Source organism: Papaver somniferum, chromosome 5 (genome assembly GCF_003573695.1).
Source record: "Papaver somniferum cultivar HN1 chromosome 5, ASM357369v1, whole genome shotgun sequence".
NCBI classification, from domain to species: Eukaryota; Viridiplantae; Streptophyta; class Magnoliopsida; order Ranunculales; family Papaveraceae; genus Papaver; species Papaver somniferum.
Window position 1 is genome coordinate 111,982,284 of NC_039362.1, and position 19,577 is coordinate 112,001,860.

Below are 19,577 nucleotides of genomic sequence, written 5' to 3' on the forward strand. Positions count from 1 at the left end.
ATCAAATATATTTTCCTAAGAAGACTTATAAGGAAAATTAGTCAGTAACTATAATCCTTGGTTCTAAGTGGACTCTATTAAATTCTATCCAAAATGAAATTCGCTTCCCATAAACCTAAAAGTTCAAACTCAATAAGTTTCAAATGAATTTGAGATATATCAGAACTAGCAATCTCACTATTTTCTCTAGTGATGGATTCTCTACGTATTCATAATTTTAAGACTAATTATATTAGATTAGCAAAACATAAAATAATTGGTTTACCCTACAATTTTTACTTCATAAAATGTACACACAACCAAACATACAAATCAATCAACCAAAGAAATTTTTTAGTTATTGATAGCTTTTAATGATTAAGATTTATCTCACAATCCAACCCAGTTCTAAAGTAAACTAATACTCTAACTGCCACTAGCTATTATCTATTTTTGCCCATGTAAGATCTAATAGTGAGCTCTGATACCAACTTGTTATACCACAATTCTTAAACCTGCTTAGCTAATAGGATTACCACCTAATTGAAGAATCAATTCTAGATTAACGATTTTAAGAATCATAATTACATAGAGTGAAATAAAACCAAGATTAAACCCAACACTCTGATATTTATAAATCAAGAACTCTCAAATGATATTAATATATTAGTATGTTGTTTTATAATAATAAAAATACACATATACAAAAGTAACATAGTTCGGTAACGCTTTAAACTACGAAAATGGGTATCTTCACGTGCATCATTTCCTCTGGTAACTGAAAATGAAGTGGGAAAAAGTGAGCACATCATCCCAAAAGGGTGCTCAATGAAAACATATAACTCTCAAGTAATCACTAACATGCTTCACAGTTCTAAAAGAATATAAAGTGAAAGAAACAAGAAAAAACTAATCATTCAACAATTTATGCAACAAGAAGCAAGTGTCACTCTAACATCGCCAAACTCATTGGAGAAAACGATGCGAGAGCAACCCTAATCACTAATAATAACATTGTCCACACAGAGTGCCCATACAAACCATGATTCAGAATATTACCATCAAGATCAGAAAGTTAGACAAACAAGTATAATATGCACACGAGTGATTTCCCCAAAATAAATAGTATATATAATATTACCAACAGATGACTTACCGCGCTACTAAATGAAATAGTTATAATATTATTCAAACGGATGACTTACCGCCCTACTAATATTATTGCCGACGGATGACTTACCGCCTACTTAACTTAGAAAAGAGCCGTGGGGAAACACGGACACTCTTCGCGGGAAAATCACACAATGCATATTAGATACACACAATTACATTCAAAGCAAACATAGTATACATCCATACATATAGTAAAAGAGCATCATGCTCGCAAAGGAAAGAAACTCAATGATTACAAGAAGGTTACAAGTTCCCACCTGATTTGATGACAACCCATGCCTACCTCGAGATCCTCAATCCACGAGTTCATCCTTTGAGTCGATCGTTGTTAATAAATACTAACTGCTAATGACACAAGCACTCTAAGAATTTAGCCAATAGGCTCATACAAGGTTCATAATATAATATCATACAAGTCTCTAGCTATAGGCTAAGTCAAATAACTAACAGTTCTAGTTTTATTAATGGTTCTATAACTTAGTAATTAGTAATTTTGGGATAAAACAATATGTACTTATCCAAATGGGATCAAATTGGGTATCCTCGGAAAGCCCTCGAAAAACCCTACAACTTTGCAGAAGAAACCAAATGCTATTTTTAAACTGAAGTGGTCCAAAACCCCAAACTATGATTTCTGTCCCAAAACCTAGTCCACGTGCCAACTCGGCCCGGCCCGCCAAATCGGCCTCTTAACCATGTCAGTCTGACTCGATCTGAATAACAAGTCAGTTAATCTGACTCATATGACTCACTAAGTCAGCACAATCAACTCGGTTTGACTCGCTGAGTCAACACAGTCAACTCCTTCCTCCCCAAATTTTAGAGAAGTTCACTTGTTTTCAGCACAAGGGTCAAACTTTGGAGGTCTCTTCTCAATTATCATCCAAATTGAGAACTTGTTGGCTCTATAGAAAGATGAGTCTCCTCCACTTCCTTTCATACATTAGTGTCAAATTATATCTCTATCATATCTATAAATGTCCATGAATAGGTGAGCTACCGCAAAAGCCGTTATTTTTCAGATTTGTTGACAATCACCAAAATCATCATATCTCATTCAATTTAACTCCAAATCAACCAAATTAAGTTCCCATAGCTTTGTGATTAAATATAATATAAATAATAAGTTAAAACTATGATTAAATCAACCTAAAGGATGTCTAGAAATCAGAGATAAGAAGAGATAATAGTCGCATGAAATCATGATAATCATGACTAAGAACTTGAAGTTTTTGATCTATTTTTGCATCTAACACATACCCAATCCATAATTTATGTACTAAATTGTTTAGAAAGGTTACCTTAACTAGTTTTACAAGTTTCATCATCTCCATCATCAACTTCCATCATCACCACCATTATTAAGTTATTATCATCAATCACCATGTTTTCTTTTACATCACAAAAAGACCCATATGTTCTACTGATTTCTATAAGAACTATCTCTCTTCCACACACTCTCTTTATCATTTGCAAACTCACTATATATTCATCATCCTATACTCTCATATCTTACCCTCAAGTTCTCTATCAATAATTCATTTTCTTACCATTCATTCTCAAAACTAATTTCCTAAATTTTTATTTCTCTCTCCTTCTAGCTACATGGATCTTCTAAATTTGAGTATCCTAAAACAATAACACCACCTACTGAGAAGATAGACTTGCAAGGGAAAAGAAGATACACGTCTTCTTCTAAATTCGCAAATAATAACTAAGATTTTGCTATTCTCAATCTAAAATAGTACCAAGGGGAAACCATTCTATTCACCCATATATGTTAGTCTTACACCGTACTTACACCTGAATTAATTAATTGTAACCTTGATTAGATTAGTTTAATCATTAGATGATTGTAATTAGGTCAACTAGAGTCAAACACGTTTTGACTTGGGTCAAAGGTCATCTGTTTGACCAATGGTCAAACATATCACAATAATTTTCCGCTCTCGTCCTGCTCGTCCGTTATCCGAATGGCGAGTTCAAGTAATCCATTTCGCATAACTTTTCGATATCTATCGAATGGTGCCAGTGTAATTTCCATATTATTATTTTTTGGTTAGTATCTTACAAGTTAATGTTCATATGTAGTTATTCAAATCATTAACGACTAAATCATTTCTTGACCTGTCAAATAGCGTTGACGTGTTTACGGGTTCTTACAGATTGGAAGACTTACTAATCTCAGAAAAATTCCTCTTGAGTTCATTAGCAATAAAATATTTACCAGTCAACCAAACACTTATGTAATATTAAACGAATTATATCTCAAATCGTCTTTTCCTGTATTTAACTTTATCATACAAATATTTAATGTTTCTATCATCAAAAGTCATCATATTCTCCTTAGCTCTCTGCATGTAAAACTCATGTTGCACGTCATACCAAAATTCAGTTTACTTTCAAGATCATCAAGTCTGCTCCTATAGCTACTGGAATTACTATGATGGGACATAAAAGAAATTTGGGCCTGAATGTCTTTGATTTGTGTCTGAAAATTACCAAACTTATTTATATTCACATCTCTAAGGACAAACTTTATGTTTTGAAGAGATTTAAAAAATTTAAAAGCACATGAACCATTTGTATCCACATTCCAACTATTTCTTATCAGATCAGCACAAGTCAAATCAAGAAACCAACACTCACTGAACTTATATGGTTTCCTAGATTATTGGTTAGACTCTCTATTACTAACTAATAAGATGGGACATTGATCACTGCCATATGGAATAAGATGGTAAACTACACTGTTTGGAAAATTGCTAAACCACCTACCATTGCCTAGTGATCTATCTAGTCTTTCCATAATCAGACTAGTAGCAGACTTACTATTGGACCAAGTATACGGGTTCCCTACAAAAGCCACATCACTTAAGATTTTCTAAGTGATCATTAATCATATCCAAATCTGACTGAGGTGGTGCATTACCCCCTAATTTTTCTTCCATTTTAGTGATAAAGTTTAAATACCCTACTACTACTACTTGGAGCATCTCCAACAGAAGGTGACAATTTTATATTCTCATGACACATAGGTTCATTTATATTAAATTCATCCCCAACAGTAGGTCATACAAAGTAGGAGGGGTGCCAAAATAAATGCAATTGTCTGAGGAAAAGTCTTATCTAGACCTCCAGAATGACCTCCATGTCATATATTTGCCAATTTTTTCTTCAATAATTCATTTAATAAATAAGTAGCACATATATTCTACAAAATAGTTGTTATCTCATGACTCGTACCGAACTTTGGTTGGTAGCCTAGCAACAAGCTGAGTTCCAACACCTTTTTGAATAACAATACCTAGTCTATAAAAAATAAAACTTCTCAAACCACTACTAGCATCACTACTAACAATACAGTTTTTGCAGACGCTTAAGAAAACACAAAGTATCTTCACCAAGTTCCCCTAAAGTAGAGAAAGCTATAACACCCAAACACAAAGTATCTTCATTTAAATATTTTTTTTAAATATTAAATTGTTTTTAATTTTTTCCACGTATAAAATCCTAAGGATTAGATCCTCTAACGTTGGAGATGGTATTTTACACGATTGCTAAAGGTTGGTACCGTAATTAGCGGGGCGGGTACCAGTTCATAAAAGACAAAGTAATCATGGTCGTTGGATTCTAGATTGGTACTCTCCCTTAGCAGTCATGGTATTATCCCTCTAGCAATCATGGTATTTTAGGCATAAGGACCTATATTTGCTGTATGTGTAGACCCTATAAATAAAATGACTAAATAATAAATCCATCTAGGATTATTTGTTATCTTTTTATCATCTGTATGGAGATCTTTTCTAGATTACTACTGATTCAGGAACAAAACAAACTTCTTCATGGAGTCAAAATCACTCCAAAAAGTGAACATATCTCCCATCTTTTTTTTTTCTTTTTCCAGATAACCGTATGCTTTTTATGCAAAAATCTTTTAGATACTATAGACCTTTTGTATAAAGCTTCAGGTCAATTCATAAATTTTGACAAATCAGGGGTTTTCTTTAGTAAAAAAGTTCAACCAAAACACCAGCGAATGATGTCAAAGCTTCTAAAAATAAAAAACATAAACTCAAAGACCCATACTTAGGAGCACCTTTATTTATGAAGAAATCTAAAATAAAAACATCTGAATCAATTCTGGAAAGAATGGAGAACAACTCAAAAGGTTGGAAAGGCAAGGTGCTTCCCAAAACCAGTAGAATGCTTCTTAACAAAGAAGTTTCAGCCAGCGTTACTACTTATGAAATAAGTTGTTTCATTGTACCTAAGAAAATTACTAGCACAATAGATGCAATCCAACGAGATTTCTAGTGGGGTAAAGATACCGACTCTAGAAGTTTTTACCCTAAAGCTTGGTCTAATCTTTGTAAACCTATGCATATATGAGGTTTAAGATTCAAGGATGCTCATAAATTCAATCTAGCAACGATAGTAAAACTGGCTTGGAAATTGATTCAAGAACCTGATTCGCTATGGGAAAAAACTCTAAAACCTGTATATTTTAAAAACAAGCCCCTCTTAAGGGTAAAACCTCATGATAAGAGTTCTTGGACCTGGAAATGCATTTGTAAAGGCTTAGAACTTATCAACAAGTACAACATTTGGGAAGTAGGAAATGGTCTTAGTATAAAAATATGGGAAGATAATTGGGTGCCTGGTATGAATGGAAATATAAAAACACATTACAATCCTACTCTAGCTTCTATAACCCTAGTTGTTGATCTTATAGATCAAACTACTAAATAGTGGAACCATAACTTATACATGATATCTTCCATGTAGACATAGATTTAAAAATTTGTAATATTCATCTATTTCTAAATAGATCAGGCACAAAAAAAAAGAAGAAAAAAAGACGCTCTCAGATGGACCTCAACAAAAACAGAAAACTACACTGTTAAATCTATATATGATAAACTAAACGAAACATGGATATATATTGTGAGCTTATCTCTTCCAGAGTCATTATGGAAATACTTATGGAAACTAGACTTATCCTCCAAGAATTAAGATTTTCTTCTGGAAATGTATACAAAATGCTCTTTCAACTAATGAAAAATTAGTAGGAAAAGCAAAAGACATTAATCCTTCATGCATTATGTGCGGTGAGGACATTGAACCAATATAACAACTTTTTTTTTTTGCACTGTAGATATGCTTAAGATGTTTGGGAAACAAGACCTAATCCTCTAAGAATGCAGATAGGTCATTCAATAAGCATCCTGGATTAAGTAAATCTTGGTTTCAAAATAAAAAAAAAAAGATATTTCAATAGAGCTTCTACTCACCAAGATGTGGTTTATTTGGAAGGAAAGATGTGGTAGAGTTTTTTAAGGAACTTCAAAGACTCATATACAATTGTTCATAGAAATTAAGAACCATATTCTTTATTGAACTAGGAAACCTTCTAACAGAAAACCCAAGCAACCTATCAAGAAAACCACTACCCCCTGGACAACACCAGAATTCCAAAAGTTTAATATTAACGTGGATGAAACTTGGAACTCTTCCCTTGCTCCATCTAATTTCGCTTTAATTCTGAGAGATGATGCAAATAGTTTTGGAGGAGGCAGAGCAGAATAGCAACAAGTACAAATCCCCAAGAAGCAGAAGGTGTAAGCATTCTTCAGGCAGCTTATTGGGATCAAGACAAAAGAATACAACATTTCGGCATTGATAGTGACCGTCAAAGTCTTCATTTGTATCTTAATGGCTCCACTTCATAAATCTCTTGGCGTAGAAAAATTCAGTTCGATGAAGCTGACAAGATAACAGGCCCATGCAAAAATTTTCTAGGTTTCCGTTTTGTTCCCACGACAGGGAATGCTGTAGAAAATGAATTAGCAAAACAAGCAAAATCTATTGATGTTGTGTTAGGTTGGGTTACTAATTTCCCGGAATGTATTAAATTAAAACGATCAGTAAATATATCTAATATGATGAGGTTAGATGGCTCTACTAACTTTGTAATGCAGACTCTTCATGAGTCTTAACTCTTAATCTCTTTTTAATGAAATTTTGTTCACAAAAAGCAAAGTAAGATTGTTTGCACCTTCAATTGGAGATGCTCTTAACTTATGAGCAATTAAAAAACCCAGCTAGAGCATACAGAAAGTCCCCTATGCGAGCATCATTTAGTCGGTACTATTTGCTTATTAAAAATTTATGCTCTACTTTTTGCTCTCTGCCTCTGTATGGAACTCCTGTGAGGAGGCAGTACCTCTCAAAAATTCCCGCCACTTTAAACTCTCTCTAATATCCAGACCTATTCCCGATGGTACCATCATCACTTGATCGCTCATCCAGTTGAGAATCTCTGAAATATGGGCAAAATTTCTGTAGCCTTGCATTACCCTACAATTAAAGGTACTCTCTCTCCCCCTCCTATCGAGAGAACAATACCTCTGTTTTTACTTCGTTGTTGGTATGAACTAGTTTTTCACCCGTACGATGCACGGGTCTGTTTATTGAATATTTGGCGCACGTTATATACAATATTATAAAAAGGAGTAACAAATCAGTAAGTATGGTGCTCTTTTTATAAATAAAAAAATTAGTAAACCAATGGCTAAACTAATGTATCTTAATGTTTTTTGTTTTGTTTTTTGTTTTGTTTTTAAATGTATAATGTGTCTTAGTTGATGTGCAAAAATAAATAAATGAAATGAACAAAAAAGGACTAAAACAAATATAAACTCCAATAGAGACAATGTAATCAAAAATGATTTCTTCTTAGCAATTTTTTGGATCCTCTTTGTAAGGAACAATTGTTTCTCGTGGATAGAGCTGGCAAACAAGCTGAAACCCGCGGGTTAACCCGTGCCCGGCCCGTAAAAACCCGAACCCGGCTCGGCTGGTTTCTAAACAAGCCGGGTTCGGGTTGGAGAAATGCCGGCTTGTGAATAAACAGGTTAACCCGTCCCGTCCCGTGAAACCGCGGGTACAACCCGTAAACCCGTCCACAATAACTAATTAGTAATTCTTGATGAGTCTTTGATATTCGAAACTTCGTCCATCCATTTAGCACAACCCAAGTCTGCAATTTTGGCACCATTTTCCCCAATCAATATATTTCTGCCTTTAATATCACAGTGAACCAATCCATTTGAATGAAGATAATTCAACCCACGGAGAATTTCAGCAGTATAAGATTTAATCGAAAATTCATCGAGCTTTCCCTTTTGTTCTTGAATTGCTTCAGTAAGCGTTCCGCCGGAAACATATTCCATAAAAAGATTATACATTAACTCACCACTTTCATTTGTAATATCAGAACCAATGTACTTAATAATTTGTGGACAATCAAGCGTAGAAAGAATTCTTTCCTCTCTTTTCAAGAATTCTGCTCGATATAGCTCTGCGGATTTCACAGCGAAAAGATCACCATTTTTCTGCGAGGTTGCGACGGAGACTACAGCTGATGATCCACGACTAATTGTTTTGCCTCTGATCCAATTCATTGTAATTGAGGTTTTTTGAGAGATTGAGAGAGAGTTTGTGAAGAAGGAAGAGAGAAAGAAAGTGTTCAGTTGTAAAAATGTTGGTTTGGTCTTAGCTGGAATGTAAGCTGGAGAATGACTATATATATACGTAGACTATGATTGGGGGGTCTTTGCTGGTTAGAGAATTTAACGCAACACAACAACACAAGCATAAACGGGTTAACCCGTGAACCCGCAGGTTTAACCCGTTACGGGTGCGGGTTAAAGAAATGATCAACCGTGAATAATATCAACCCGCGAGTTTTGACCCGTGTTAACCCGAACCCGTGTAACCCGTAACAAGCCAGCCCCGGCCCGCCCGTTTGCCAGCTCTACTCGTGGATATAAAGCATTTTTTCATGTCATGTTTGTTTCGGCAAAGAATATCATAGTTATTTATTTAATTTGTTTACTCTTTGTCTTGGTAAAAAATATCATAATTAATGAATAAAAAGAAACCCATCTGAAAACAGATCAATTTCTTTTCCCTTTTTAGCCAAAATTACTTTACTCATATGATGCCAAAATTGAGTTGCCACAAAATGTTTTGTAGCATTGCTAGTACATTTCTTACCTATTTAATCAAGGCAACAAAATGATGTGAAAACTGAGTAATTAATCAAAATCTTTAACTCTGAAAGAAATATTTCCAAAGTTTTCTTAGTAGCCTTTTTTATTTTTTGCGTTGCAATATATTGTGTAACTTTTATAAGATAAGCATGGGCACAATCCTCCACGATGAAAGTGGGACCGATTCAAATATTACACTGTTTTTATGACGTAGTGGGTAACTATTCGATTGATACAGGTCCATATTTATGTACATTAACCATATCTAACATCTCTTTTCTGGTAAAAAGACGAGCGTGCGGATTACCAATGTTTATCCGGCCACACGTACCAAACCGATCCTTACTGGCCCAGGTTTGTATAATGATTAGAGCTAATGGACTTGATGATTTGCTGAAAACACTATTTTTGGATACCATAAATTATTGGAAACTAGGTGTTGCGCCCGTGCTTTGCACAGGCTGAGATTGGTTATCACAAATTTAACTTGACGTCACCATCTGAACTTTGATTCTGTTACTTTCAGGGAATAACCCTTTCTATCATGTTGATCTATATTAATAGCACCCTAAACGGCAGAAGGATAATGGTGTTGTATAGCAGAATGAAACACTTCATGAGATAAATTGCACAAAGTACATTTTCGCATAGTGACAATATAGCATAATACAAAAGACATGTACTATCCATTCATTAACAAACCTGACTTCTTTGTTCATCCTAGTCTATATCATGGATGCAATTCCCTAGAACAATCAAATGCAACTAAATATGATTTCCAATCCAAGTTTTGTCCTGTATTTCTTTGCCAGATATTGCAGGGGTACTCTTTGCGATCCTAGACAAATTCTGGATGTGGAGATCAGATAGTCTATGTGGGTACTCCATCTTCCCACGGTGAAATATTTTTATTCATATTAGACTCATCAACTGTAATCTGGTAATCCAGTTCCACCCCGACCTTGAGTAATGCATCCTCCACTGCAAACCTTTTCTTTTCCTGGATACATGAATAGAGGCAATGTTAGTGACTTGAAAATGTTTTTATAACAATATATGAGTTGGATAACAATAAAATAAATATACACATATCAATAACTTTTCCTGTATTAGTTTGCACAGTTACTTAATTTCTAGTCTAGGAAAAGATTATTTTCAGTTAATTTCTGGATGTTGTGGTTGTACCAACAAAGAACATAAAGAAATTGCTTCTGGCTTGAGTAAAAAAATTGGACTAAAATTTACGATAAATAGGTGGGCATGTGATAGACATGGATGTATAAGTATGAAAATATAATAAGAGACTTTATCAACTTTTCTTAGTATGTTATGCGAGGCTAGCTCTTCCCGATTAACGAAGCTAAGATTACATGCAATTTTTATAAATCCAGAACCTCATGTATCTTTAACGCCTAAACCTCCATGCCCAGGCCATCAGCTACTCCCTGACCTCTCGGGTACAGGAAACACAAAGTTAAGACCACATTACCTGAAACAAAATTATAGTGGCAGTACCATATATTCTCACTCAAACAATTTGTCAGTACCAACGACAATAATAATATCATTTCACCTATTAGGGACTGCACATTCAATTTGTCACCTACTGCTAAAGTAAAAAAATTAGACTTGATCCCTCTCTCTCCCGTTTCACATTCAATAATGGAGTCTGCCATGAAACTGAAGTTCGCAAACTTTAATGTTGAAAAATAAAGTAAGCAAACTCAACCTCACTTTTGCTTTAAGTTTCAGATAATCCATTATCACCATCACTTTGTAAAGAAATATCACCAAGGTTATTAGGAATAGAAGACAAAGGATTATATTAAAAGAAAAAATAATGAAACAAAATCTGAAAGATTAATTGCTTACAGACCGTAGTACATGGGAGGATTTGATTAGCATCAACCCCATTTTTCCCCTCCACGGATAATCTGCAGGGGATCAGATTGGTTTCCACGGATCTAAGTACTTATTGATTCATATACGATGATGTGCTACCTAATGATTAATTAGTTAGGCATAATGAGACATCAAGAAGAGAGCTTACCTTCAATCAAGTCGTACCACATAAGCAGTCATCTTGAGCATCCTTTGGGAAAGTCACTGCTTCGAGTTTCAAATAGAATCCCTTTACATCATGTATCATCTAATCTCTGGATGAGAATAAAAATCCATCTGAAAATCCACGCACCGATCCTCTACCACTTTTGTAGAGCGCCCGCAAAAATTCAATAATTAGAACGAAAAAAGACTTATTAATGTAGAGAGAAGAATCTTTTAATTTAAATTTTAAGATGAGTACCATTTTCGTTTTTGCTGATGATCCCAATGGAACATTAGAAAGCTATAGTTTGGATCAACTGTTTGGATAATCCTACAAAGCATTGAGGATCAAATTGGTACTTCCAGAATGCAAAATCCTGAGATCGTAGAGCAAGTAACTCAAAACAACATGTACATTCTAAATTTCCAATTCCGCCTTCAAATATAGGTTTTTATAGTTCTTGAAGAAGATGTATAATAACTCCTCACCTGTAAGTTGTTTAACAGAGAGGACATAATAGTTATCCTCCCAAAAGAAAAATAATTGAACAGACAAAAATACAGATAAACAAAGACATAGAAAAGGAGAACAGGGAGAAAAGAAAAAGGTTAGGTTTAGCGCTTACCAACAAAAAATCGTATTTGGGTTTGTATTCTTTTGAGCAAAATCGTACCTGTAAAATAAAATCAAACACATTAAACCATTGTACGATGAAAGAAATAGATGTACAGAGAGAAGGGATGAGATTGATGAGAAGAAAGGAGAGAAAATCCCACGGAAAAAAAACACAGTAATTAATTAGGAGCTAGGGTTCAGAATTGAAGATCCTAAATTTATTTACACATACCTGTTTCGGATCCCCTTGCAAAAACTCTAAATATTCATGTTGTTCTCAAACCCTGGATTTCATTACGGGCTTTTGATTTTGTTTAGCATGCAACTGGTGGTTGACGGAGAAGAAACCTAGAGTTTTTCATTTTATTTCGTGGAACTGTTATTGTGCAAATAAATAAAATAGGGTTTGGTAGAAAAGGGAGACGGTAAAAGAAGAAGGGGTTGAAAATACCAAAAATTGGTGGTGTGAAAAATCAAGATGATTCTATTGGCTGAAATATACTCCGGTGGGGCCAGAAGCTCTAGGAAGAAAGCTTTATTCAGCTTTTAACCACAACAGAATAAAATCACCTGAAATCATATTATTAATGCAATTGGATACCGGATCGAGTTGGAGGTTTATATTACAATCCACAAATTTGTTGATGTACAAAATTTATTCAATCTGGTAAGCCGAGCAAGTGATAGCTTTGTTAGAAATCCATTTACAGCAAGAAAAGTAAAAATCCAACAACCACTGCACGTAACAATGGTCTGGTGTTTTATACTCTGCTACTGCTACACATTCCAAAAATATAAAGAAACCTTGGCATAGAAACATAGGACATCAGTTCGCCTCTATTGGACAAACAATCACACTAAAAGAATCCACCCACATCCGAGTATATTTATTAAAATTAAAAATTGACAAAACGCCTTCAAAAATTGATACACTGACAGTAGGCCTGTCAATGGAAGAATATCCGTCGGATATGTAGAAATCCGATATCCGACATGTTAAGCACTACCGGATATTCGATATCCGATAATATCCTATAGGATATCAAAATCAGATATCGATTCCGATAGGCTAAGCTGTCGGATATCCGATAAATATCCGATAGTATCCGGTTATAACAAAAAAGCTTAAAAACCCTTGTAAAACATTTTCATAATTGACACTTATGGGATATTTATCCGACAATATCCGATAATATCCGATACTAGACTCGAAATTAGGATAAATTATAAATAAGTTCCTATACTATCGGATATCGGATATTAACATTTCGGATGGGGTCTAATCCGTTTCCGATATGTTAAGGAAGAAACATCCAACAAAATATCCGATCTGATATCCGATATCCGATAAAACGGATAAAATCCTATAGGATCTCGAATACTCGGAAACGGATACCGGATATCAGACAAATATTGACAGGCCTAACTGACAGTATTTATCAACCGTTGATAATAATTTCCAGCTGAGAAATCAAAGACCCAGACATCTCCATGAAACACAAACATATCATCAATTTTACACTGCTAAACATGTTCCCACTTGTTTAATCTCTTTATTCTCTTTTGCCGCATCTCTGCAATCTTTACATGAAAGACCCTATTCTTACCAACCTTATGAGTAGCTTAATTGTGCTTGATAGTAATGACTTTTTTCCTGAACATTACTTGCGTAGTAAAACATAAATTAATTAGCAACAAAATATCCAACTGTTGCAACGTTTCAGCCATATTTTCGTCAAAAATGGTTTTAATTTAAAAGACTTGCTATGATATTTTCATCAACCCACTCTTTTTTTCGGTTTATTCATGAAGTTGCAGCAAAAAAGGAATGAATTAAAAGGAGTAGAAGAGAGACCGTGGCAAAGAACAGATAGGAAGGAATTACAACATAATATGAGCACAGAGAAAGCACAGAAACAAAATCACAGAGAAGACATAGGGAGCAAACCCTGCTTGCTATTGGTTTTAGACAAAATAGCCCATGCCTGAAAATTTAAAACACAATGATTATCAAAACTTCATAAAATTATACACGCTCCAAGCTGTGGAATATGGACAAAGTAGCATAACAAAAATAAATAACAAACCCTGCTTCCCATTTGGTCTGCAGAGAATAACCCACATCTGCCTGGGGATATTTTTTTGCTTCTAGTTGAAACTATTAGTTGAATTTATCAGAGTTGAATCTATCAGTATTAAATACCTACAGAAAAAAAAAACATGGGGTAACTAAGAAATCCTGATTACATAAAGAGATACTTGAAACAATATGTTATCAAATTTACAGTCACGTGAGGGTACCTATTTGTTTGTGTGATTTTCAGAATTGTTGTCCTTTGACAGAAGCGGGAGAGAAAAGGCGAAAGGGAGAAGGAGAAGGGTAGGTTTTTGAAGATACTTGGTCTTGAAGATTTGAAAAAAAATCTTAATAGATTTCGATAACATTTTATTAAGGAAGTAAAATTTTTGAGAAAATGGCGGCATTTATGGTACAAAAATCTTCGACGGGACAAAGGTATCTGGATTTTTATTGGTCGAAATTATATTTCATGGTAATAAAAATAGCACATCGAAAATATTAGGAATGTATCTAGATCCAGGTGTGTATTAATGGAACTTTGCAGATTCTATATATACATAAAAGATTTCAGAATCTATATTAAAGGAATTTTTACCTATAATTGAACCAAAAGATTTTATTTCAGTTTCATCCTTCACGACGATGATTATTATATCACCAATAATTACAAAGAAAAAATCTGTAACAAAGATTACTGCACATAAAAATGAGAAACAAAGATTACTACGCAGTTAAAGTAAACCAAAATATTCTATTTCATCAATTTATCCTTTATTGCTATGACATATCACCTGCAGTCAAACAAAATCTGAGAAAAAGAATACTAAACATTCAGAGATTATTATTACAGCCACAAAGCTTAAGAATTAAAAAAAATTACAATCACAAAACACAAATAATGCGTAAAAAAACATTAGATTTATCACCTTATAAATACACAACATCATCACATGGCTTGAGTTATCGTCAATACAGTGAGAAGAGATATAGCAGCACCTGCAAATCAAAAATCACCATTAATCGATATATTATTAAAAGGATTGAGGAAAAAAAAACCTAGAAGAAGAAAAGAAAAAACAGCACACGAAAATGATGAGACCTACCTTTGCTCGAGTACTTTATATAGAGAGCATCCAAGACCAGAATTTTCAGAAAAAAAGATATCAGTCTAGGGGAAAAAAATCTATGGTTTAGGAAAAATTATCCTAAAAGTTACGAAACTTTCTTAATTTTGAACAAAAAATATATTAGTGCATTATTCTCATATCACCGTTTTTAGCTGCTGCAGATATTTTTGTATAAAAAATATATCGCATATCAAGACATCACTAACTTAGAAATTGTCCATAATTAGACGTATTTTATTTTTAATTATGGTATGAACAAAATTTAAAAAAAATAATATGATAATGGGATTTTTCTTTTTTTGTTAGAGAGATTTCCTGTTTAGTCCACTAAACCCGATCCGGATTAGTGGCTAGTCCAGCGGGAGACAACATTTACTCCCTAGTCCAAAAAAGATTTGAAAAGAGTAAAATTACTCTACTAACCCTAACAAATAATATACTATGTATGTTAGTAACATATGTAATATGTAGTAACATATATACTAGTATTAATACTAGTTTACTAGTATACTAGTATACATATGTAATATGTAGTAACATATATACTAGTATTAATACTAGTTTACTAGTATACTAGTATACATATGTAATATGTAGTAACATATGTAACTAGTATACATATGTAATATGTAGTAACATATGTAACTAGTAATATGTAGTAACTAGTAACATATGTAATATGTAGTAACTAATAACTAGTAGTATACTAGTAACTACTAGTATACTAGTATTAATATGTAGTATGTAGTAAAATATGTAGTAACATATATAGAACAAATGTAGTATGTAGTAACATATGTTATTAGTATCAATATGTTATATACTGATACTACATATTAATATGTAGTATGTTATACATTGGCACTACATATTAATATGTAGTAACATTATTAATATGTGGTATGTTATATATTGATATTACATATTAATATTGATACTACATATTAATATGTAGTATGTTATATATTGACACTACATATTAATATGTAGTGTCATATTAGTATGTAGTATGTTATATATTGATATTACATATTAATATGTTACTAGTATACTAGTATACTAGTTTACTAGTATAATACTAGTTACTATTAGTACTACTAGTATACTAGTATAGTACTAGTCTACTAGTACACATGTTACTACTAGTATAATAGAGTAGTTACTTAATACTAGTTTACTAGTATACATATGTAATATGTAGTAGGGAAAATTGGGAAAATGCCCCAATATGTGGTGCAATGTTGGAAATCTGCCCCAACATTTAAAAGTTCGGAAAAATGCCCCATTCCGTCAAAAACTCAGTTAAGTCACATGTGTGAGCCCACACACGCGAATAAAAAGACAAATACGTCCTTCAAAATTCACGGTTAAGGGTTCAAAATCCAGGATTGAGGGTTTAGGGTTCATGTTTAAGGTTCTGGTGGTGGAAGCGGCGGTATTAATGGTAGTTCTGGTGGTGATGGTGGCTTTACGCATGTGACTTAACTGGGTTGGATGTCAAAGTTAACGAAATGGGGCATTTTTCCAACTATTTTTAACGTTGGGGCAGATTTCCAACATTGCATCTCATATTGAGGCATTTTTCCAATTTTTCCTATGTAGTAACATATGTAATATGTAGTAACATATGTAACTAGTAATATGTAGTAACTAGTAACATATGTAATATGTAGTGTCATATTAATATGTAGTATGTTATATATTGATATTACATATTAATATGTTACTAGTATACTAGTATACTAGTATAATACTAGTTACTATTAGTACTACTAGTAGTACACATGTTACTACTAGTATAGTAGAGTAGTTACTTAATTTACGAGTAACATATTCTTTTTACTATTAATATAGTACATATTGATATGTAGTATGACCATATTGATACTATTAGTATGTAGTAACATATTACTAGTAATATTCAATGTGTTGATACTAATTAGATCTGTAAGGGTGTTTTAGGCATTTAAAAAATACACTTTATAATCTCCACAAAGTTTTTGGACTAACGAGTAAATGTTTTTTGTGGGTGGACTAGCCATTAACTTGGTCATGAAAAATTGGACTAAATAGTAATTCCTACTTTTTGTTATTGCTTGAATTTTTGTATGATTGTTTTTTTTTGTGGTTCGATTTAGATTTCAATTCTTATTTTAACAATTACGTATTATTTTACTGTTTGACAGGATCACTAAAAAATTACCCCAGAAGAAAACCACAACGACGGATTCAAAGGTTAGTACCTGCGACCATCTTGTTTTTTTCATTTTCTTCCCATTCTCATCAGAAGTGTAATCTTCTTCGTAGATTGCAAATGTAATCAAGAAATTATTTTCTAGTTTTAATTAATAGAATATAGTTGTAATTAGGAAAATAATTATTATGAGAATTGTAAGCGGACATTTGACATTTTTCTTCATTTTTTTAGAGTTTTTTTTTATTCATTAGTTATGCGATTGATTATGTGATTGATGCATGATTGTTTTTTTTTAATGTGATTGTTTTTTGAATTGATGCATTTTTGGCAACATTTTATTTTTCGAGATAATTGCTTTAGGTAATAAAAAATATTTTTTCCATTAAATTTTTTTTCCTAGGATCAAAATATATTTTCCACTTTTTACATAAGGCACGTCAAATAAATTTCCTTTTAAATTTTTTTGGTGGGGTTAGAATTAACCAGAAGCTCCGATGAATGAGAGCGTTCAAAAAATTTTGTTTTTATATAGAGAATCGGAGTTTCAGCTCTTAATTTGACTAATTAGAGATATTGGTTTTGTATCAATAATTCAAATGAATTTGGTGGCAGGAGATTGGGGAATTTACAGTCTAGGAAACCTAGAAAGTTTCTTAAAGGTGGTTTTGTCTTTTTTTTCCCCTCAAAATAATTAAGTTAACATTTGGTTTCCAACTGAATTTGTTTTGGTTTCAAAATTCTACCTATAGAAGATAGAGTTCAGGTATGTTGGGACTTAGGAGTGTATATGCCATTCGGCTCTGTCCAAATCAAGTTATTTGTGGACTTTAAAACTTGAGTCTACTGAAAGATGTATACTGGGGTGGGGTTTGAACATTTTAGATAATCTGTAGTTTGCACGTAGACACGTAGGTTTTACAAACATGTCAGAAACCAGACCAATTGAATAATAGATTTTGGAAGTTTAATGTGCTTAGTCCCTTAACGGGATACCTGGATAAGGTAATTATCGACAATCATGTTGATGTATCTGCTCTATGCCCGATAGTCTAGTGTGTATGTGTATTATCTGTACAGACTGTACAGGTGATGATTCCAACAAACCTGTTATTGGGAAGTTGTATTAGTTGCATACTTCACAAGTTCAACACTATAACCTCTTGTGAACATGCTAAAAATGCTCCATTGTATGTAAATTCATCGTAGATGAGGTGGCCAGTGATGAGGATTATGATAAAGTTATTGCCATGGTGGTATCAGTTGCAGTTTCGCAGTACTATATGGAGTCTCAACTTCTCAAGACACGGGAACTACATTGAGCGGAGATGCAGAACTGGCCCATATGGTAAAACAATTATCGTTAGTGGAAGTCAAGCTACCAATCCCCTTATAACAAGAACTACGCCGGAAAGTGTGCAGAACATGAGAGAAACATTGAACTAGATAGGTGATATTGAAAAATTTTATAGACGAGTATGTGTGAAGATAGGAACTATCTGGCCATTGAGCGTCTTGCATATCAGAGTAAGTGCTCTACTGCTTCAGAGACAGAACATATGGAACCAACTGGTGGAAAACTAAATCCTGACTGCCCGCTGGTGGAAAAGCTGGGATCATTAGTGAATGTAATAAACAGGATTGCAACAGCCTTGTATGTACACCTTTCATCATCCACCACGTTTAGAGAAAGAGACACGTGGAAGGCATGCAAAATAAGATATCAAAACATGATAGCAAGCATCTCATCAAAAGATGCCACCGGTCAGCAGATCCGACGGTCAGGGACAGAGGATCACAGAGGTATGATGGCTCAGAGGAGCACCAGATAATACCCCTTGGGTGTTAATACACCCAATCCCGAGGAAGATCCCAGATCAACGGCTGAGAGGAAGTTTGACTGACACAGATGTGACCAGACAAAGAGACACTTGTCTGACACGAGCAGACATCCATCTACCCGCATTAAATACCAAAGAGATATACACGTGTCAATCAGCTCGTGGAAGAGGCGAGGATAACCCTTCGTATTCAAGCTCAGGCCGCAGCATATGCCGAAGATCTCTGCGTAATGGGCACAAAGTACAAGAAGATAAGATTACAACGGCACCTCAGAAGTAGGACCCACGTTCCAACCCTATAAATACCCCTCTCCACTAAGAGAGAAGGGGTCGACCAATCCAGAGCAATTATAGGAGAATATAGGAGAGAGAAATAGGAAGAGTAAGTAATCCCCCTACTTCACTAGACCTATGTATACTCTAAAGTCATTCGACTATCTTTGTAATCATTCAATACATAGTGA

The 19,577-nt window shown here is 33.8% G+C and overlaps 1 protein-coding gene across 1 annotated transcript; it reads right to left on the minus strand.

Moving 5' to 3' along the window:
• Positions 1–8,126: 8,126 nt before the first annotated feature.
• Positions 8,127–8,618, minus strand: LOC113279459 (mitogen-activated protein kinase kinase kinase 18-like). Its single transcript, XM_026528155.1, has one exon. The coding sequence runs from the start codon at positions 8,616–8,618 to the stop codon at positions 8,127–8,129; it is 492 nt and encodes a 163-aa protein (XP_026383940.1).
• Positions 8,619–19,577: the final 10,959 nt, after the last annotated feature.